Source organism: Podarcis muralis, chromosome 12, assembly GCF_964188315.1.
Source record: "Podarcis muralis chromosome 12, rPodMur119.hap1.1, whole genome shotgun sequence".
NCBI classification, from domain to species: Eukaryota; Metazoa; Chordata; class Lepidosauria; order Squamata; family Lacertidae; genus Podarcis; species Podarcis muralis.
In genome coordinates, this window is record NC_135666.1 from 37,279,275 (window position 1) to 37,302,743 (window position 23,469).

The window sequence follows — 23,469 nt, forward strand, 5'->3', positions numbered from 1 at the left end:
TGGCAGAGAAAGGGGTATGTCAGCAATCTCTGTGTATGAACAGATGACCATGAAAGCAAGTGAATACGCACTTTTAGCTTTGGTCTCATATGCTACTGATACGTGACTCCTGGAAGTTTAGCTGTAATGGAATGAGGCCCTCAGGCTGGAAAAAGTTCCCCACGCACAGGGACCCAGCATGCAGAAAGCTATTTCATTGCACAGCTGAAACTACCTAAACTCCTCATAAGAATATAAGAGCAGCTCTGCTGGATGAGGCCATAGGACCATCTGATCCAGCATTCTGTTATCACAATGGCCTGTCGGATGTCAATGGGATGCCCACAAGCAGCCTACACAATTAAGGCTGAAATACAATCTGAAGCAGAAAAGGGAACACTAGACAAGTGTGACACCCTTTCTCCATTACTTTTCCAAGAAACAAGACATGATACACAGTGTTGTTTTTGAGTCTCTTTCCTAACTTCTTGCAAAAAGCAAAAAGCCAAGCAACGATAATACCACTGATTCCCTGAAACATCACTCACTTTAAGACATTTTTTAGTGTGTCAGACGAGGCTGGTCGCAAGTTCTACCACTCACATGCTGCTATAAAGCCCATAGCCAACTATTTGCAATGAAACATGATGGCCTTGCATAGGGACTGCAAAGGAAACCGAGAAGCGGTGCGGTGTGATGCATCGAAGTGAAATACAAACGAAGCGGTGAGAAGCAATGAAAGATGTCTCAAACAACTGAAGTTTAAAATTTAGCAGTCTTAAACTAGGAGGAGGAGGATTTGGCCAACAATGGCCAAAAGGGTACAGAACATGTTTTTACCCTTAGAAGCTTGGCGATACAAGGCAGAAGGAAAACTCTGGAGAAGTCAAAAATGCAAGGTGGCTGAAAGCCAGTATAGATCCTTGATGGCAAGAAAAAAAGATGGCAGAAAAGTGTTCGTGAAAACAAGTTACAATCTAATAGGGGTCAAAAATTCCATAGAGAAAATAGTGAACTAGGAATCAACCCAGTACGCCTTCCTCCACAGTGCTATGTAACACAGCCCTAAACCTGAATTGTGCTTTATTATGATTACAACTCCTACAGGACTGAGAACCTGTGGCTGTCCATTAGCTCAGTGCCAGTGTAAGGGTAGTTGGCACCCTAGGAGAGCTCTGAGTCACTGCCCCTCTTCACTCATATTATAACCCTCTGCACATGGTAAGAAAAAGCACACTTTCTGCTTGTCCCACATCCTCTAGAGCAGTGTTCCCCAACCTTGGGCCTCCAGCTGTTTTTGGACTATAATTCCCATCATCCTTGACCACTGGTCTTGCTAGCGAGGGATGATGGGAGTTGTAGTCCAAAAATAGCTGGAGGCCCAAGGTTGGGGAACACTGCTCTAGAGTAGGCATCCCCAACCTGCGGCCCTCCAGATGTTTTCGCCTACAACTCCCATGATCCCTAGCTAACAGGACCAGTGGTCAGGAATGATGGGAATTGTAGTCCAAAAATCTGAAGGGCCAAAGGTTGAGGAAGCCTGCTCTAGAGGAGCTGAGGCTCATCTCAGATTAAGTCAAGGTGCGGGGGAGAAAGTCAATACAGTGGTACCTCGGGTTACATACGCTTCAGGTTACATACGCTTCAGGTTACAGACCCCGCTAACCCAGAAATAGTGCTTCAGGTTAAGAACTTTGTTTCAGGATAAGAACAGAAATCGTGCTCTGGCGGCGCAGCAGCAGCAGGAGGCCCCATTAGCTAAAGTGGTGCTTCAGGTTAAGAACAGTTTCAGGTTAAGAACGGACCTCCGGAACGAATTAAGTACTTAACCCAAGGTACCACTGTATAAAGGAGATAGCTATACTCAGCATCAATTCCTGCAAGTGCGGAAAGAGGAAGGAAAGGGTGCGACAATCATGAAACCTGCTACTACTTATTGTTATTATTTATTAAATTTGTAAACCACTCGATGCCCCATACATAGTTGCAACTGTAGTGTATACATGCATTTCTCTGTGCAGTCATCGGCACACATATGACTGAGTTGAGCTTAGACCAGCTTGCATGTAAGAGAAAAGTTTGCCGTGTAAAACTGCTGCAGTTTCTCCCTGCTTAAACATTAAATGATCCTGCCGGTTATAAATCTATAGACGTGTTTGCATTTCAATATTTTTTTGGGGGGGGGGAGAAGGGAGGGGAAATAGCCCGTCTCTTTTCAAGAAAACAGCAATGCTAACAATGTATTGCAAATAAAACCACACCCCTTAGCTTTTCTGATTTCCAAGTATATCAAAGGAATGGTTATAGCACTATCAAGTCAAGGTCTATTCCTCACCACAGACGTATTAAGAAAAACAACGAACGCGCAACACTGTTGTACTATACAAGATCCTGTCGTTTGTTTTGCAAGAAACCCGGTCGTCAATAAGTTGTTGTTTTTTTTTAAAAAAAATCCTATTCAAAAATCAATTATCTGGAGTCTTTTGTATAGAGAAGTACCACACCTTTCAGACAACTGGTATTAATGAGCAGGCATGACTATAGAATCTCCATCCGTTTTTCTGACAAAGCGGCAACTACTCCAGCCTCTCATTGAAATTCCATTAATCTGGTGCAGCCGGCTCCAGTGTGAAAATCAAAACTCCATCTAACCCTTTATCAGTTCACAATAACCTACCAGTGAACTCTGCCTGTTAGCATATAGCAAGTTATGATTTGCCTATCAATCAGGCTGCGAGCCAATAAAATAAAAGCCGGCCAGGAACAGGGTGTCTGGCGAGAATTCTGCATCTTGCTTTATTCCGAGGCCTGTTCCCTGGCAGTTCTTTCCACCTTCCCCTCGTCTTGCTAAACCTCTTTCTCTAAGGTGTCTGGGACTCTGCACGCTTCTCCTCCCGTGCAATTTAATTGCTGCCGGCAATCAAGACAGAGCATCACTGAAGTGCGCTTGAATTTCATTAGAAGATATAACTTATGCCACTTTACTACAGTACCTAATAAACCATAAAAGAAACCCAAACACATATGGCTGGAGGGAATAACTGGAAAATTAGGTGGGCATTGGGGAATGGGATGAACTTTTGAACCAAGGAAATGGTGGGGTGGGGGTTATTTGTTAGAAAACAAAGTGGGGGTGGGGTTTGAGGAGGCAGACTTTAAATACATATAGAGATATGGAGGGGGCAGAGGGTTGATATTTTCAAGCCGTACAGAAATTTATCGACATAATAAAACAAACACATGTTTATAGCTTATATAATCGATCAACGTTTGGATCCCGAGTTCATGTCGAACACTTGGCGACAACCGAAAGGACAAAACAACTTCATCAGATTTGACAAAAAGGCCTTTTGATGACCTGGGCTAACTCAGTTATACTGTAGTTACTGTTAAAAATAATTACCTTCTTTCTAATTAATGCACACTGTTAGTCAAAGGTCAGACAAAAAAGCAGGATTTTTTTTTCCATACGACAATGTACCTACAGTCCTGCAAGCAGATTTTTGCTACACATTCTCAATTATCTTTCGACAAAACCCCACAGTCAAATCAAAAGTTGATTTATTTATTTGTTTAAAAAAACCTTGAAAATGGTGCTTTAATTCTTTAGGCATGCTATAATTACTGAGTGTAGTGGTTTCCATTTAAATGGAGAAAAACAGTTTACTGGGACATATAGCGATTTCATTCTTCTCAATAAGTGTTATTGCAATATTAACACCCATTTCTGAATATGAATATTTTAGGTGTGCACAATCACATGGAGATACTGAAACAAAGTTTGTGCATTTAAAAACACTGAATGCCAACAAAAGCACAAACAACTGAAACAAGTCTGAAGAGAAACAATGGGCTCAATTTGGTGGAAGTTGACCTTAAATGTAACTCCTTTCTCTGTACACAGAAGCCTTCGAGATCTGCTGGCTACGTAGAGATAAATACAGATTTGCTTATTTTAACTTACGGAGCAGATATCAAAATGTCTGACATAGAGCAAAGCGAGCACAATTTGCACCAGAGAAGGATAAATCTGATATTTAACCAAGGAACAACAGCAAAATTCATAATTGCTTAGTTTGTATATCACAACAAACCATAGTCTCAAATTATGGTTTAACTTGAATGAGCAGTATGCTTGTGCACACTGCTCAAATGCACCTGCTACACATCCTCCCCCAGTTGTAAACAAACCATGGAGCAGCTCACTTAGCATTACAAACTGATCAGCGCTTACACTTAGTTTCTCTCCCAAAAAAACCCCACCACCCTAAGCAGAAACCAATACTAAAACAGCCACTCCACAATTGGTTGCCCAAACTAGGAGAGGAAGGCGCAAAGGGGACGTTGCATGTTTACTTTTCATTTAATAACCAATGATGTTTTTAATGTCTGCTTCTCCTTAGGATGCTGATGTACACCACCCCAAATTTTTATTTTTTTTAACTGAAAGACGGCATTAAAAAAATTCAAAAATAAATAAATAAAATCAGCAACAAAGTTGGAAACTTCTCAGATAACCCGCACATTCATATCGGTGGTACTTAATGCTTGAGCGTCAGCACCGTCGAATTCGCTTCCGCAAACAAAAACGGTTGTCCATTTTTAAACTAGCAAGGAGAAAACGCTTCTCGCAACCTCTTCGTTATGCCCAGTGCGCAGTAAGCCATAGGCAGAAAACAGCTGCATATTTTGTTACGATATAAACCACTTCTGTCTTTGCGCCGTTTAACGCCAGGGGGAGAGGGGGGAGAGATTTATCTAAAAATTGCATAGAATCCGTTTTGCCAACAAATATAAAAGGGGTAGTCAAAAGCTAAAGGTTATTTTATTGCTGGTTTTTACTTTACTGTAGAGCAAGTTGAATTCTGCAGAAGAGAACTCCGTTTGCAGAGTTCTATAAATGTAAAGATCCTGTTTTCTGAATCAGTTGTTAGAATGTGCATCACTTATGCACATATTTGACTTATCCCTGTTCTGCAATAGATATAATTTTATACCTCATAAAAGCAATATATGTTTCCAAAGGGAATAATCTGAAAATCATAAAATGTGGAGTAGCATGTTGCAGGGAAGCATTATTTTCAAACAGCAATTGAGTTGGAGCTACACAGTTTGATCATCATATGACAGAAAGGAAGAAAAAGTTGCTCGCTTCCAAGTCTAAAATTCGGAACAACTAATTAGTATACACTTTTATGTGCATGCAAATTGTGATCTATCAACACTGTCAACTAGCAGAAAGAGATAGCTGCAAACAATGATGCAATAATCCCCATAGAACATTCACTTGTTCTTATCTTCAAAAATGTAAGAATGATTAAAATTTGATATATAATAAACTTGAACTGGGAGGGAGTACTGTTCAAATGTAAGCACCAAAAATTGTTTGATCGAGAAACGCCAGTACATTAATGGGAAGACACACCATAAGAACAATTAATTTAATATTTTATGAACTCGCTCTGTTTCAAGTGTGCCACATGCAAAAAACAAAAATCCATCAAATGAATTCTCTTTCATTATTTATACACTAAATAAAACAAGTACAATAAAATTAAGGAAGAATCTGATGCTGAATTAAGAAGAGATTTGTCCTAAAGAAAAGAAATCCGAGTGTATCAGTTGCTGATTCATTTGTGCGAGGGCAGGGAGGAAAAACTAAGAGATCTGTTTTGGTTACTGAAACAAACAAGCAAGTGTGCATTTTTTAAAAATCCCACTGTATCTTATTTTTAGCCACTAGAGAGAGCTCTTCAGTTCCTTAAGGGTCTTGTGAAGGTAAGGAACAGGACCCACATGGTTCGCTGCTCATCTGTTTCCCAAGAATTGCACCAGCTCAGAGACACTGGCTGCCAACGAAACTCCCAAATCACTGTGATTATGGTACCTTGAGACAAAGAGAACCACTTACCATCAGAGGGGCCTTCATCCTCTTTATCACAGCGGTCAGATGCTACAGAGATATTGTCAGGAGGCACAGGGCAAGGGCCTTCACGCTCTTCCCCATCTTCAAGTTCTCCTGCACAAACCAAAATATTTATCAGGAGTTAAAACAGGCTCCTTTCAGTTTAATTATACACATATTCATCACGAGCTGAATTTCAAAGTAAAGCATGACCAAAAAACCCCCAACCCAAATCCAACAGTAAGCTTTCCCCTTGATCCAGTTACCTCAGAAGCATAGTTGAGATAAAAGTTACAGTAAAGAACAGGGCTGCCAACTTGAATAAAAATGGGGGAGGGGGACCAGGTAAGCCTCACCCCACAAAATTAATCACAAGATGTGGTACACATACACCATTTGAATGACAATGCCCAACAACTTGGGGCGGGGGGCTCAAATATTTTATTGGAGGGGGCAATAGGAATCGGCTCCTGTGGTAAGGTTACCAGATTTTTTTCAATGAATGCGGGGACACTTTTCAACTTCAGTCAGAATGATAGGATTTCGCAAGGGGACTGATTTGGAAATCTGGGGGCTGTCCCCGGGAAACGGGGGATATCTCGTAACCTTATCCTATGGTAAAGAATGAGAAAGAAGAGTTGGATCCAAAGTAAAGTTAGCTGAGCTTAAAATCATAAAACGTGATGTTCAAATCATGGTTACCATTCCATTAATTTCAATCTTAGTTGAAATCCCCACTCAGCCATGAAATTCACTGGGTAACCTGGGGCCAGTTACTTTCTCTACCTCACAGGGTTGTGAAGATAAAATGGGGAGGAGGACGATAGCTCTATACACCACCTTGCAGGAAAGGAGATATAAATGCAAAAATAAACTCAACTTTACTTTGGATCCAACATGAAGTGTTTGAATGAGGAACGGCTTGTCAGCACTATCTAGCTACAGATTCCATTAACTACCATAATATCCCTTCCAGCAGAAACCCAATGCAATAATTCATTTATTAACTGGGGGCGGGGGGGGGAGGACCATGTTTTATTAGCTACACAGCAATATGTGCTTAAACGTAACATTTGATTTAGTGCTTTCTCTGACCATTCCAGCATAACAGCCACGCAACGCTGACATGCCATTGGTTGAACAATGTAGTCAGGTTTCCCTGTAGTAAACATTCGTTTGCTGCGGCAGCAAATCTTGGGCCATGTGTGGTATGACATACTTGTGACATGAACGCTTCATCACCCATCCACCTGCCGGTTCAACCTATATCTATCATGCCATCACTCAGTCCACTTTTCAGCAGCCTTGCGGTACAGTAAATGCCACATGCCAAACTCAGCATAGATCCACTCAACACATGCACTCACATAACACCCACTTGGTCATATGAATGGGCCCTTTAGCCTCTGCTGCTTGTCAAATCCATGGCTACTTGAACATTCGCTACACAGTGTTGATTTGCAACAATAACCAACTAAAGTGTGTTGCACTGAGCCCTATTACTATTAGGAGCAGAGAGGTTGCACAAGGGATTTAAAAACTTCTCTTCAGATGTTGTAAAATAAATGTAAAATGCCCTCCATGAAATATTCGCCTCCTAAAGCATTTTTTTTTTTTTAGGAAGGGCAGAACACAAAATAATAATTAGTGTCCAAATTCCACAGCAATTTAAATCCTGAACAACTGCTATTTGTCTAGCTCACCTTGTGCTTCCCCAAAAGCTACAACTCCCAGGGCTTCTTTGTAATCTGGATGTGTCTTAGCTGAATCCTCCACAATGTACAGAATCAAAATAATTGCAACTATTTCTGGCTAACGCATGAGTGCGCCTTCTGAGTATCTTTCAGGCCCTGGAACGCTGATGAAAGCAACATTTACAGCTTACAGAAAGAACAGAATATCCCCATGTGTTTGAAAAATGCAGTCTCGTTAATCCAAAATCTCTAAACTGAAGTTTCAAAGTGTTTCTTACATACATTATAATACTCTGTGAATTTGAATCATTAAGGAATGATGAAAACAGGAAAGATAAAGTAACAGAGGTTTGCTCAACCTCATTTTGTCACAGAGTTGTGAACACAGACCACAGCCAGTGTGGAATCACAGAAACCTCTCTGTCGTAAATGGGAAGCAAGCCAAGCAAAGGCCAGATCACATGGCAATTTCTTTCTAATTTTAAGGTCCACCAGCAGGGATCCACAAATCCCCAACCCCATAGGCAATTATTCGTACCTACGGGACCGCCTCTCCTGGTATGCCCCACGGGGGACCTCAAGGTCCATAAATAGCAACACCCTAGTGGTCCTGGGCCCTAAGGAAGTTAGATTAGCTTCAACCAGAGCCAGGGCCTTTTCAACACTGGCTCCGGTCTGGTGGAACACTCTGCCTCATGAGACCAGGGCCCTGCAGGATCTGATTTCTTTACGCAGGGCCTGTAAGGGAGAGTTGTTCCGCCTGACCTTTGGCTTGGAGCCAATTTGATTCCCTCCCCCTCTTTCTTTTTCCTTTCTCCTCCTGTGATGAGGCTGCATTTTAATATTTTAATGTTGTATTTTAATCTTGTTTTTAAGTTGTATTCATTCAACTTGTTTTTATTGTTGCTTGTTAGCTGCCCTGAGCCCAGCCTTGGCTGGTGAGGACGGGGTATAAATAATAATAATAATAATAATAATAATAATAATAATAATCCACTATTGATAACTTACTTAAGGAAGGGATCTCTGTACTAGATCATGAAGACCAATGATAAGGGCGGGCAGCCACAGAACTTTAGGAAGAGGGAAAGTGCAACGGCCTCACTTTGTGTTGCTAGAGTCTTACAACACCGACTCTAATCACGACCAGCTGCAGCCCAAACTCCAGTCTTTCGGGTGACTATCCTAGGAAGTGTGCATGCATATGTAATAAACGTGTATGCATATGTAATTAATATCAATATTCAACACATATTTGAAGAAAGTATTCAAGCCACATTACATGCACTTTGCTGATGACCCCAGAATCAAATATTCCAATTGAATACTTTGGGGTGGGGAGTCAAAAATTTTACACAGAACATAAAATTAACACAGAGCACTTCTTATGTCATGTATACTAAATATGTCAAAGATTATTATTAATAATAATAATTTATTTATACCCCACCCATCCGGCTGGGTTTCCCCAGCCACTCTGGGCGGCTCCCAACAGATTAAAAACAGAATAAAACATCAAATATTAAAAACTTTCCTAAACAGGTCCCAATCAATTTATTAGAGCATTGGAAAAATGTCTAGCCCACATCACTGACACCATGCCAGCCCACAGTGTTGTACTGCCATGCCACTCAACAGCTGATGGATACCAAGGGAGAACTGAAAGGAAAGACATGGGAGAATGGGGTAGAAAAGAGAAGGGACCGAAACAGGGAGAACAAGCTAAAATAACGAGGAGGACACCCATCCTTTCCCTCGTGGCTACTTCCTCATATTCTTGGAGGAACAGCAACTGGGCTCAGAATCCAGCTCTCCCCTCAAGCTCCTGCAGCTGACATGAGAGATTTGGTTCAGAGTGCTGCTCTCCTGTTCCTCCAGTACATTGGTAGTAGAACCATCCACAAAGAAAGAGGCAAGAGTCCAGTGTGGTGTAGTGGTTAAGAGCGGTAGTCTCGTAATCTGGTGAACTGGGTTCGCTTCCCCGTTCCTCCACATGCAGCTGCTGGGTGACCTTGGGCTAGTCACACTTCTCTGAAGCCTCTCAGCCTCACTCACCTCACAGAGTGTTTGTTGTGGGGGACGAAGGGAAAGGAGAATGTTAGCCACTTTGAGACTCCTTAGGGTAGTGATAAAGTGGGATATCAAATCCAAACTCCTCCTCCTCCTCCTCCTCCTCCTTCCATTTCAGCCTGTTCGCTTCCTCATTTCTTCTGCTGTTCTTCCCTACTAGAAACCTCGTCCACTACCCCACTTTTCTGTGCCTTCCCCCATCATGGCGCCTCTTGTGCATCTCTCCCAGGAGGATGAGATTCTGGCAGCATCCTTCGTGGGAGGCGGAGCCCAGTGTGAAAGCACAAGCCTGAGAAATGGGAAGCATAAGGTACCCAACTACAAGATTGGCGATGGAAAAGGCCACTCCTACCCTAGGAGTTGAAGATAATGGCTGGAGGTTAACCCGAGCCTAGACTGTGGACTCCCAACTATCAGCAAAGTTTATTTCTTTTTCATTTCCATGTGATAACGCAAATGGTCATATGGAACTAGTTTTCCCTTCCCTCCCTCTCGTTGATGGGAACCAACCGTGGCAGAAAACTCTTGATTTCATGCCCTGCTTGTGGTCTTCCCAGAGGGATCCAGTTATCCACCGTGGGAAGCAGGATGCTAGACTAGATGGGCCTTTGGCCTGATCCAGCCAAGCTCTTCTCACGGTCCTCATTTGGAAGTTGTATACATACTGGAGAGTTTGGGTTCGGCACAGAATTTTATTATATGTTTTATGGAGGGCAGACGCATCCCCGGTTACATTTCTCAATGTTGTGAGGAAAGTAGCACGAGGAATATATATATATATATATATATATATATATATATATATATATATAGTACTCAAAGCCTCCAAGATTTGTGGAAAGGCATTAAAAAGCACCAGATGTCTATATCTGCTAAGTCTGTCCATTTAAAAAGCCAACGTTAAGTGGGCTGCTTCCTCCTCAAAAGATTTAGACAAGATATACAGCATACTTAAAACTAAACCAAACATACCAATGCACTCTTTCATGCAACAAAAAGAAATGAGCTTTTCCTATAACAAAAAAAAAGTGTTATAAGAGCCAAACAAAGAGTTCATGTGATGAAGGATGCAACGCAGTTCACTTTAATATGTCCATATTTCCTCTTTAAAAAACAAAAACAAAACTCGTGTTACATATATACACACACACACATATATACACACACACATTCATAGGCCTAGCCCTACGGCCAACACTCTACAGCTTGTCAAAGGGAACCACATTTGAAACAATGAATGTTGTGCCTTCGTTCGGTCAGAGAAGTCACTCTTGAGCTTCTCAACCAATAATAATAATAATAATAATAATAATAATAATAATAATAATTGTCCCCCTGACAGGTGCCTTGTGTCTACTAGCATACCTGGGAGGGGGAAGGAAATCAATAAAGCAAAGCGTTCAGTTGGTATCTATGTAATAGAAAACTAAACTACAAAGGAACAAGAAGCATCAGGTAAATGTATCCAATACAATTTGCAGGCATAATTGAAAGCATTACAGCCTAATCAGACATCTAAAAGCAAGGCATGTTCAAACGAAATGTCTATAGACTCATTAGCGGGCAGCCATTCCATTATAATCATGCATAATGTCAGCGATGCCTTGAGCCTGTGCCAATGACAACAGCATAAATTTTGCATCTCATTTCTGCAGTCATAAAATTAATGATCAGTTTAAAAATACTTCTTTATAAAAAGTTATTACACAAAGAAAAAGCACGAATGTGTCCCTGTGACATAGCCAGGAGGATAATTAAGAGGCTAATGCTCATTAATATGGTTTCCCCAGAACAACCTTTGATTTATCCTAGAACTTTAAAAAAAAAGTTTCATTAATTAAACACATTTAATGGTTACCGGAAAAAATACACTGTTCGTATTTTCTTTCTTTTCTGTGATTTAATCACTTATGTTTTGAGGGTAGGATGCTTTAATTTGCTCACAATATGACACACGGTACCTGACCCTTCTTTATTAAATAGCATCTTTTTTCATTTATAGTATTATTTGCTTATTGATCCTAACAGATAATGGTGTTGGACTAAATACGGGAAGCTAGTCACTTAACTCCATTGTTAATGGAATTCCCAGTTATCGCAATAAAGATGTCAGATTGACTTTGCATCAGCTTCATATCAAGGAATCGGTATTTTATAGTGTCTTATATGTTTTCTAACACAAGTGAACTTTCTTCCGCCTATGCTCTCCACAACAAGCAGAGTGTTTTGACATCATCAATATTTCCTTCTGTCACAAAGCCCACAATAAAGGAGCCATCAACATATATTTCAGTCAATACGTTTGAAGCAAACTGTTGCTGCTCTGAGAATCCACCCCGCCTCTCAGATCCCTAGACGTATGTACAGTGTTCACTATCTAACGAACCCATGGTCTCAAATTGCTCAGTTCCATCTCTAAAAAGTCTCTTCATCTTCTGCTATATCACATTCCATTAGGAATTAAGCTGATCATTTATCCCACAACCAAACACCTTCCGCAGTGCTCTTAGCAAATTAACCAGTTGTGTATCTAATCATATACATTTTAGACCCTTTAGTTCCTAATTTCATTTCTTTTTTTAAAAAAATATATATTTCTGCTATTTTAAAAACAAATAGCTATACAGTGGTACCTCGGGTTACATACGCTTCAGGTTACAGACTCCGCTAACCCAGAAATAGTACCTCAGGTTAATAACTTTGCTTCAGTATGAGAACAGAAATCGTGCTCTGGCAGCACAGCAGCAGCGGGAGGCCCCATTAGTTAAAGTGGTGCTTCAGGTTAAGAACAGTTTCAGGTTAAGAACAGACGTCCAGAACGAATTAAGTACTTAACCCAAGGTACCACTGTACTTGTCTTTCATGGTAGTTTGGCACCCCTGTTTATAACTACAGTGGTACCTCAGGTTAAGAACTTAATTCGTTCTGGAGGTCCGGTCTTAACCTGAAACTGTTGTTAACCTGAGGTACCACTTTAGCTAATGGGGCCTCCTGCTGTCGCCAGGCCGCCGGAGTGCGATTTCTGTTCTCATCCTGAGGTAAAGTTCTTAACCCACTCATTTGTGGTGCTTTGGCCTGTATATTATTTAGATGTGTTCCCCACAAAAGGGAAGTCCAGGTTTTGAACTTAAGGAGCAATTCCCTTACCACCAATAACAGTAAAGGACATATGCATGTATGAAGCTCCTTACACAGAGTCAAGATTGTTGGCCCATCTTGCCCAGCAAGGACATTGTTAGAGGGTAGACTCTACCCTCTAAGTGCAAGCCTTGGGTCTTCTGCAGAGCACCCGGAATCCCCTGCTTTTAAAGCATAATTTCCCTAGTATTACCATTATCTGGTAGGAGGTGACTGGGTGTGTCATAAGGCAGAGTGCTGATGAACCCCCAGCCACTCATTGTCTTAATTTGCCCAGGGGCTTATGCCCAGACTCCTTCAAGTACAGAGCAAGTACAGGGGGGTGCTAGTAGTGCAGTGGAGAGTGTTGTTGTTGTTTATTAAATTGCTGTTGTTTATTAAATTTCTATACCGCCCTTCATCCGAGGGTCACAGGGCAGTTTACAATACAGTCGTACCTTCGAAGTCGGATGGAATCCATTCCAGAAGTGCGTTTGACTTCCAAAATGCTCAGAAGCCAAAGCGCAGCTTCTGATTGGCTGCAGGACGTTCCTGCAGCCAATCGGAAGCCCTGTCAGATCTTCGGGTTCCAAAGAACGTTTGCCAACTGGAACACTCACTTCCGGGTTTGCGGCGTTCGGAAGCCAAAACGTCCAAGTACCAAGGCATTCGTGGTCCAAGGTACAACTGCACAAAAGTACAAACCATAAGGTAATGGGACCCCTGACCATTAGGTCCAGTCGTGACCGATTCTGGGGTTGTGGCGCTCATCTCGCTCTATAGGCCGAGGGAGCCAGCATACAGCTTCCGGATCATGTGGCCAGCATGACTAAGCCACTTCTGGCGAACCAGAGCAGCGCACGGAAACGCCGTTTACCTTCCCACCAGAGTGGTACCTATTTATCTACTTGCACTTTGACATGCTTTCGAACTGCTAGGTTGGCAAGAGCAGGGACCGAGCAACAGGAGCTCACCCCATCGCAGGGATTCGAACCGCGACCTTCTGATCGGCAAGTCCTAGGCTCTGTGGTTTAACCCACAGCGCCACCTGCGTCCCTTATACAAACCATGGTAACAAACAAAAGCAATAACCCTGACACACACACACAGTTTAAAAGGCCATAGATGGTTTAATTAGCCAAAGGCCTTGGAAGAAGAGGAATGCTGTTGCCTGGTGCCTAAAGATATGTAATGAAGGCGCCAGGCGAGCTTCCCTGGGGAGAGCATTCCACAAATGGGACGCCACCACAGAAAATGCCTGTTCTCATGTCACCGCCCTCTGGACCTCTCGCAGAGGAAGCACACGAAGAAGGGTCTCAGACGATGATCGCAGGGTCCCGATCGGTTCATATGGAGAGAGGCGGTCCTTGTGATATTTCAGTCCTGACCCAGTTCTTGCTATTTGGAAACGAACCGAAAGCCCCACTCTCAAACAGAACTCGCATCTATGCTTCTATGGACTAGGATCAATTTTAAATAATTTCCTCATTAGTATTTGTTATGCAATATTGATTTTACTCTTTTTTTCTTTCTTTTAAAAAGCGCTGTGCTTGAACCAGGCAAAATAGTATTTTACACATAGTAAAGTTAGGGTTTTTAATGTGGTGCTTTTATCCTAATTCTGCCATCGTTGCAGTCCTGCACTGGGAACTGGAAGTAACTTTTGTGTGGATGTTATGTGCGCTTGTAAACAAAAAACATATTTTCTGTTTCAGATATGTGCCACTTACAATACTGGCACCAATCCATGCTAAACGTTTCTATTTGCAAGCTGCCCTGAACATACCCCTGTTGAAGGCTGGCATACAAATGCTAAAAATAAAATAAACTCTTATTATGTCCTGGCTAGGATCCCCATGTTATTGCAGGTTAGCAGAGAACCTACTGTAGTTTCATATACTTTTTTTTTTTTCCTCCTGCTGTGACGCTCATGCTACCATTCACAGTCAGTAGGTCATGACCTCATGAATTAGCATCGTGAAAATAGGGCCATTTCAAATTCAGAACAGGCCACTGTAACAGCCTGCTTTTAATGAAACCATAAAGGTCTATTTCAATACATGCACTAGGCGATTATAGGCAAACCACGTTGGAGTTTCCCATTTCATCATTTCAGATCTTGTTCCCACATATAAAAAACTAAAAGTACAATATTGGCAAACGCAAGAAGCAATTTCTTTTGCTTAACACCAACACCAGTCAGGGAAACAAAATCTGCATTAATATGTTTGTGCTATATCACAAACTTCTAGACAATAAAGAATTTCTATTTTGAACATATTCAATTTCTGCTGAAACGTCTATTTAAAACTTGGGGTTCATTTAAAGAGCTGGGGGTTCACCTTAGAAAGGCAATATTAATTTCTAAAGGAAACAATCCTTTTTTAAAATTTGGAATGTAATGATTAGTTTGGTTGTTCTTGTAGTGGTGTGTCTTTCCCTGTTTTTAACAACACAAAAAGTTCACAAAAGGAAAATCCTGCAAGCTGTCCTCTTTTTCCTCCAGCAGGGGGAGCTAGCATCCTCATCCATGAAAAAGTCAACATGCACAAACAGTGTGAACTCTGGACCCTTGAATTTTGGGATTTTAAATTGTACAACAGTACACTGAATAAAACCGGAGATCAGTTTAAAAGCCTACCAGTGAGCAAGATTTCTATGCCACGTACAAATGAGTAGTCATATCCTTACCTCTTTCAGGAAAGTCTTGTGGGTAGCTGCAGAAGAGGAAGTGGGGGATGGGAAAGAAAGGATAATGTAAGTATTTGGACAGTCTTAAGGCAACTTATTTTAAAAACGAGAACAAATACAACAGACAGAAAAACCAACAAGAGACACTGAATATTTTAACGCTAAGTGAAACTATCAAGGGAATATTTTACTAGCTTCAAGATGCCCTTCAAGATATTAAATTAAAGGTTTGCACGTTTTACACGATTTGCATGTTTACAGGAGCAAACAGAGACTGTATCTGGTTGGGATGCATGCAATCTCCAACTTTAAGATCAATATATTAATCTGGAAAACTGATAGGTGTTTAAGTACAGCTCTGCAAAATACCTATTGACAGATAAGAAAGATTAGGTAAATCAAATGACCAAGAAAATCAATTAAGTTAAACTTGGCAAGAACATTTTGAGCACAAAAGAGTGAAGGTGCGAGTATCGGTAAAACTAATGAAATACAAAGAAGGAGCACAAGAAAACAACAACAGAAAATGCCATTAAGCCACTTATGTGAGCGGAGAATAAGGCCAGGAGGAGTAAGCCCATGTGGTGCCCCTCCAGATGTTGCCAGACTACAACTCCCATCAGCCTCAGCTAGCATGGCCAATGGTCAGGGATTATGCGAGCTGTAGTCCAACATCAGTGCAACATCTGAAATGCAACAATCTGGATGGAAGAGTAATGAGTAATGGAGCTTCAGAACTGATCTAACTTCTGTGATCGTTTGAAGCCTCAACGTGCACTGCTTAGAAACCAGGGTGTTTATATTGCTGATATAGATAAAAAAATAAAATGAACGACTGAAGCACCAAGAACTTGTAGCTGTTGTTATCGCAACAAGCAGCCTGTGGAGATCCACAGCGGTTTGGTACTCATATGGGGCACGGTCTGTTCAAGATGCATTTGATCATCTTAGATTTCAAACCACGGGATATCTGACCAGTAAATCCTTTAACAGGCCAACAAATATTTGCATACGCGGATCAGGCAGTGCTTTTTTTTCTGGGGGGATGCAGATTTTGTGAATCTAAGTTTGGTCTCATTGAGGGCCAGTATTGCAATATGAGTAGGAAAATCCGAGTACCACTAAACATTTCTTTTAAAAGAAAAAAAGCACTAAGATCAGGACAGATCAAAACACTGCGCACTAAATCCAATATTGCCCTTTTATACAATTCGCTGAGGGATAAATTCCTCTATTCATTTCAAGGGGGTGGTGGTTCACAGTTCCATGGGATGAGGTCAAAATTAGATAACTGTTGGCTGGTGTAGACAAGTTTGTTACCTCCAGGGGAGATTTATATGCACTAGCAATGAGAAAGTTATGGGCTACTTTTTTTAGCCAGAACAGACACACACCGGGGGGGGGGGGAGAGAGAGAGAGAGAGAGAGAGAAACACACAAGATTTGGGAAACTTTACTGTCCTAAGCTCTAATAGCTTGCAACTCTGAAAACTGATATGTTTTAACTTACTATCTGATTGTCTTGGGGGCTTGTGCATTTTTGTGTTTGATATGTTTTATAACAACAATTGACTATAAACAATAACGATCTGACTGATTTAATATTGGGGATCGTTCAGTTGGTTAGAGCACAGTGCTGATAATACCAGCGTTGCAGGCTCATTCCCTTTATAGGACAGCTGCAGATTCCTGAATTGCATTGGGCAGAGTATCTTCCAACCCTACAATTGCATAATTCTATGATCTCTGTGTCCTCACTTCAGTCCTTGAAGAGTGTTGGCTCTGGCTTGTAATTAAGCAATTAAGACATGCTTACCAGTGCTAAATGTTACACTGGCTGCAACTCATCAAAACTTTTCTTTGCTAAAGTATTATATGCACAGACAAATCTCTCACAGCAACTTACACTGACAAATTATATTCACAAGAATCACTGCACAGATTCACAAGAATCTCTCTACTGCCCAGTTCACACAACCATTTCTCCAGGCCGCCATAAAGAATTACATGGAGTCAGTAAGCAAGGTTTACGTGTAAACTAGCCTGCAGGAATAGTACAAAGTAGGTCAAAGTTTTCTGTACAGAGCAAGTTCATTTCAAATGCTGGTCTGTTTACACAGAAACCACAGCAATCTCACTCCATTCTTCTGCAATTCTTCATTTTCCATGAAACAATTATTCACAGGTTGGGTAGTGTGCCATGATTTCTCTTATTAGGTAAATAATCTGTCTGGGTCAACCAAGAGCTCTGGTATTTCTAAGTTCAGAGACTGGGTGCACCGATTCGGCAGCATGCTGGTCTCTATAAGTCCACAAAACTGACAAGCACTGGCAGAAGACCATGATAAGCTATTCCATCCAGACTGCAGACTTCCTACACTGAACCTCAGAGTTGCCGGAGGGGGAGGGAACTCAGGCCACTGCTATTTAGATGTGCATTTGCATTCTAGTTTAAGAAATTTAAAGGCACATTCCTTTCACATTTTCCCATCTCTCTTTTTTTTTTTATGCAAACAAAATACCATGGCCTGCTCTGAGATGCCAAAGAAATGCAAGCAACCCAACCACATGCACAAACAACTGCAAGGAAAGCTCCCCCCCAAAAAAAATCCTCAAAAGAACCCAAGAGGGACAGAAATGCTTCACTCTTATTACTCATCAGGACGGAAAGCCATAAAAAGGTAGTGCAGTTCTTTCCTTTCCCCAGTACAGACTTGTATTTTAACAACTCACCTGCTAGCCACAGGCAACTAGGAATTCCATAAAGGTGAGTGAACAAGTCTGTTGGGGTGAGATGGAGCTCAGCATCAGTCCTCTGCCTGTCCGCTTGGTTTCCATGCTAGCTGCGAAGGAAGAAAAGCCTCCACAGCCAGTACAGAAACACAACTGGAGGGGAGCTTGTCCTCCTCCTCCATCACTCTGCTTAGTGCAAGACAGCTTTCCTCTTTTTTTAACTAACCTACTGAGAAGAAGCAGCCTGTGTTTCTGGCCTGGCTGCAGAACAAAAGACTCTTCTGTGCCGAACTTTTCACAACAAGCAAGAAACAACCACATCGCAGTAGCCTGGCCACGTGGCATGTCCCAAAGTGGACCAGCATAATCGAAACCATTTAAATGGCAAGGATCTGGAATTGATAGGCCATGTTCACACATAATGGTGAGCCAAAGTTTCTGGCTAATCATGGTTTACTGTGATGTAAACCATGTGATCATCATCCGAGGCTCTTCTTTGTGTGCTCCCACTATAGGAGTTTCAGGGGGTGGCAACATGAGAATGGGTGTTTCAGGCCTGGTACCATTTTTATCTTTTTTCAGGCATGAATCTGGGCTTTACTACCTTAATTTGAAGGGTAGCACTGCAGCTTATTTTAGCAGGGAAGGATCAGTAATTGTATTTTTAGGTTTTTATCAGTTGTTCTTAACTGGTTTTAAAGTATACAGCTTTGGGTTACTCTCAGGGCCAGATTTAGGTCTGACGAGGCCCTAAGCTACTGAAGGTAATGGGGCCCTTTATGTGTCCAGCTGTCCTTTGTCAACAACAAATTACCGCTGTTTTTTGTGTTGAATATATGCTATATGGTACTTTATGGACCTAATAGGTATCTGAAGCCATTTGCACATGCAGAATGTAGGCACCCTATATATAGAAATGAGCAAACCAGTGATATTTTAAGGAGCAGGGTAGCAGGTGGGGCCCATTACTTACATCATAGGAACCTACACAACACAAAACACTGTTGCTGTATGTAGGTTTTATTTTATTTGTTTTTTATCTTATATTTTGGAAATGTACATCCAGGGGTTTTTTTCCCTTTACATTTTTTGGGGGCCCACTCCTAAGCTATAGCTTGTTTAGCTGATACAGAAATCCGGCACTGTGTTACTCTGTGAGAAAAGCGACTCACAAATATAGGAAGTAATAATAAGAATTGTAAGAGAGCAATATGATACTGAACTGTACTTGATCGCTTCCACTTAGCTCCTGGCACAAGTGGGAGGGGGCAACCAGGAAGCCTTGGCTTGCTGTTCTCTAACAAGTCACTATCCATAAGCCAACAACAAACCATGGTTTATAGCTGGCTAGCAACCATGGCTTGATAGAGAGCAACAAACCATGAGCCAGAGGCGTGAAGATGGAGGAGTGAAGAGGGAATTACTCAGCAGCATGCACTAGTATTCCACTCATTCACAACAAACCATGACAATCCAGAAATTCTGGCTTACAGTTCTAACTAAACACTGCCATTGGGTGCCCTCTTTCAGCCTCAGTTTTTCCACTGTTAAAACGTGAAGAAATAATAATAATGATAGGTTTGATGCAGGGATAATTCACTTTCTGCACTAAATGCACAGCATACATGCATAATTGCTTACTTGGACTTGATGTCTTTTATCTTCTTAATCAGAGCATCCCTCTTTTCCTTTGCTCTTTTGGATAAATTCTCTCCTTTTAGGGTATCCAATATAAATGTGTCGACATCTAAATCATGAAAGAATAAAAGGAGAGAGAGATGAGTCAAAAGAAGAAATGATAATTCTCAGAAGATAAATACCTCTATTATGGCTTTTTTCATAAGGCAATAATATCCAAACTATCTAATGGAATTACTTTATCAGTCCCAGGCATAATATAATTGAAAGATATTTCAAACTCTAAATTGGATAGATTTGTTCAATGCTGTGCTTATGCTTAGCACAGCAAATGCTGTTTTGACACTTGCCATCATTAAATGAACAAGAACCCAACAAGTTTTAATAAACTGTCAAAGTGTGTAAAATATATATACACCCCATTACTTGAGAAATAAAAGCTAGAAGACAATAAACTGTTCTAATGCATATATGATTGAGCAAGATCAAACATCATTTGGCACTTTCATTAACAAAAGCCCATTTTCAGAAGTGACCGTAGACTTATGATGTCTTCCTCTGGGTTAAAGCTGGCCCCAATTTTGAAAGCATGTGGGTAAAAGTGTCACATTAAAACTAGTCAATAATCTCAAAGACATCGACAGTATAATTCTATGGACAGAAGATATGACACCAGAAAACTTAATATTTGAGAAACGAACCTATATTTTAAGTTTCACTGGATTTTGATAATTAAAAACATGGAAATAACATTTAACTTCACACGTAGAACAAACTATGCAGTTTACATTTTTGCATTTTGTTTTGTTTTGTAATCCCCTTTGCAAATGATTAAATACCCTCCAACATCTAAATGCTTTGTAGTATTTTACTATGAGAATTGGGGAGGGGGGGTTGCTCTGAGGGTGGGGAGGTCAGCATACTAACAAGTCCCCTTAGGAAAGACAACCATTTAAGCACAGTAAGAGGAAATTTGGAAGAATATGTTGAGGAAAGTGGTCTTAAGTGGGACAGGGGTGGAATCAAAATTTAAATCCCAAACCTGACTAGTTAGAATGGCGGGGGGGGGGGGGGATTAGAATGGTCTTGAGGAAACTGAGCACCACTTTCTTAAATGCAAAAACATAAACCCAAGTTTACATACTCTTAGATGTACCCATCTAAGTTTCCCTGACAGGTAACTGGAAGAAAAGCCAGAAGGACAAGATAACCAGGCCCACTGTTAATTAAAAAAGAAGCTAATTGAGCAGCAAGTATATAAAAAATACCCCATGCCATTTTTATTACAGATCTGACACTTACATCAAATTTATAGCAAAGACAATTGAACTATGTTTCAGATACTGTAGGCTATTTCAAGAATGTCAGTGGTCTCCTTTTCTCTCTCTCACTCTCTTAACTTCAATGTATCTAGCCTCATTTCAATACTGTTTTAATAGATGGTAATTGCAAAGGTAATCAGCTTAAATGATATCCACATAATGGTTATGTCTTATTCAGTTATCCAGAATCCGTCTGTGATGAACATTCATTTCACTAATGTTCAGAATGGAAATGAAGCACTATAAGAATTCAATCTTTATGTCCGAGAACTAAATGTAGAAAATATCATATTCTACCTTGGCTAGATTGCCTTAACAGAGAGCATGGGCATAAGAAATAAGGAGGGTGGTTACCATTCTTTTAATTGTGGTCGCTAAATCAGTTTTATAGGATGAGACGGATCATCCATATTCAAGATCCGCAACCTTGCCAACCTTCTCATTTTGTAAAACTTACTCCTCCTCCTCCCCCAAAAAACTTTTGACCACTGTCTTGAAAGTAAACTGGCACATGACAACATAGAAGTTGGCTATCCCTGATCTAACCATATAGGTTTGCCAAAGAATATATACAACTGTACTCACTGGACACAACACAACAGAGAGTTCGGCAAGATCAGTGAATAGGGTTTCCAGCTGTTGTTGGACAACAGTTCCCATCATCCCTGAGCACTGATCCTGCTACCTAGGGATGATGGGAGTTGTAGTCCAACAACAGCTGGAGACCCTGGTTTGGGAAACCCTGTACGAGATGTTCCTTGGGATCCCTTCAACCTCTTTCATTCTATGATTCTATTATTCTAAGACTGCTTTGGAGATTAATAAGCAAATCTTAAATGAGAGCTATTCAAACCTATGTAATTCAATTCCAAATAATGTGCTTTTTGTACAAACACTAGTATGTTGTCTTTGAACTTTGGATGAGGGGTGGTCTATTATTTTAGATGAAGATTATGATTATAGCCCTTGGCGCAGTTATGCAAAAGTAGATGATAGTGGTTATTTCTTCAGTAAAGTCTCAAAGACCAGATACATGTAAGCCCTTCATGTGGGTGCACTGATGTATGCAAAATTAGTTGAGGTAGAGAAAACAAGATGAGGCTCACAAGCCATCCCACGACCTGCAAGACTTCCTTGGAAGTCCAAAAGCATGTGCTATCTAATCTCTATTCTTACTGCAAATACTCCACTGAAGCACTACAATCTGACTTATTCGGCTAAATATTTCTTTCTTTCCCCATCCTCACTAGCCCTAACCCATTCACTTTTCTCACAACTATTTTAGGCAAGAATCTGTATGGGCATATCCAAGGGACCGTCGTCACTGAACAAACGTTTAAAGGTTGCAGTTGTCCAACCTGGAAATATCTGGTCCAACAGCCTAATGGCCTATCATCCAGAAGGGTTATAATATATTACAACCCCACAAAAACTAGCCCTGGAACAAAGAAACTGGAGGCTTGTTTGCAGCCACTTATCACCAGCACCCCTTAACTTGTTTCAGCTTCTGATTTATCAAGAAGAAACTAATCCACTAATATGTCATTACATCTTGGGTTAATTAGTCATGTAAACAAGGCCAGAGTCAGCAGCAGTACATAGAAAGGCCAGGAGAGGTGCCCATCACCTCAATGCAGGGCGTTGCTATCTCAATCTTTTTCATATTGATACAGGCTGCCTCAGCAAGTCAGAAACACATACAGTGGTACCTCGGGTTACATACGCTTCAGGTTACAGACTCTGCTAACCCAGAAGCAGTACCTTGGGTTAAGAACTTTACTTTAGGATGAGAACAGAAATCGTGCTTTGGTGGTGCGGCGGCAGCAGGAGCCCCCATTAGCTAAAGTGGTGCTTCAGGTTAAGAACAGTTTCAGGTTAAGAACGGACCTCCGGAACGAATTAAGTACTTAACCCAAGGTACCACTGTATCCCAAAGAACCAGAGCATAACGCTCTGCCTAGTGGAAGATGAGCAGAAGAAACTCCAAATACATTGGTTTTCTTATGTCTTTAAAACCAGCAGGAAGTGCCTTCCTGGCCAGATCCATTTGGCAGATGCCCTACAATCAAAAAAGTTGCCACCTAATCATATTTTTAGGAGTTAAAAAGAGTTTTCAGGAGTTTCTCTCTTTTTAATTCAGGTCAACCAACAAAATAATAGCTGGATGGAATCTTAATTGGTCTAGGCTCACCTGGAATGTAACATTAACATTAACACACACCCCACACACAGTTTTAAAAGTGGTAGATTAGCCACGGGCCAGGGAGAAGAGGAATGTTTTTGTCTGACAAGCCTCTCTGTGGAGAGAATTCCACAAACAG

The 23,469-nt window shown here is 41.0% G+C and overlaps 1 protein-coding gene across 1 annotated transcript in view; it reads right to left on the reverse strand.

Moving 5' to 3' along the window:
* Positions 1-23,469, reverse strand: part of SKAP2 (src kinase associated phosphoprotein 2) — a 109,519-nt gene that overhangs the window by 83,370 nt on the left and 2,680 nt on the right. Inside the window, exons 2-4 of the mRNA XM_028750247.2 lie at positions 19,830-19,935; positions 15,457-15,482; positions 5,891-5,998 (exon numbers count right to left, since the gene is read on the reverse strand). Coding sequence (XP_028606080.2) covers positions 5,891-5,998; positions 15,457-15,482; positions 19,830-19,935 — 240 coding nt within the window. The remainder of the gene's footprint in view (positions 1-5,890; positions 5,999-15,456; positions 15,483-19,829; positions 19,936-23,469) is intronic.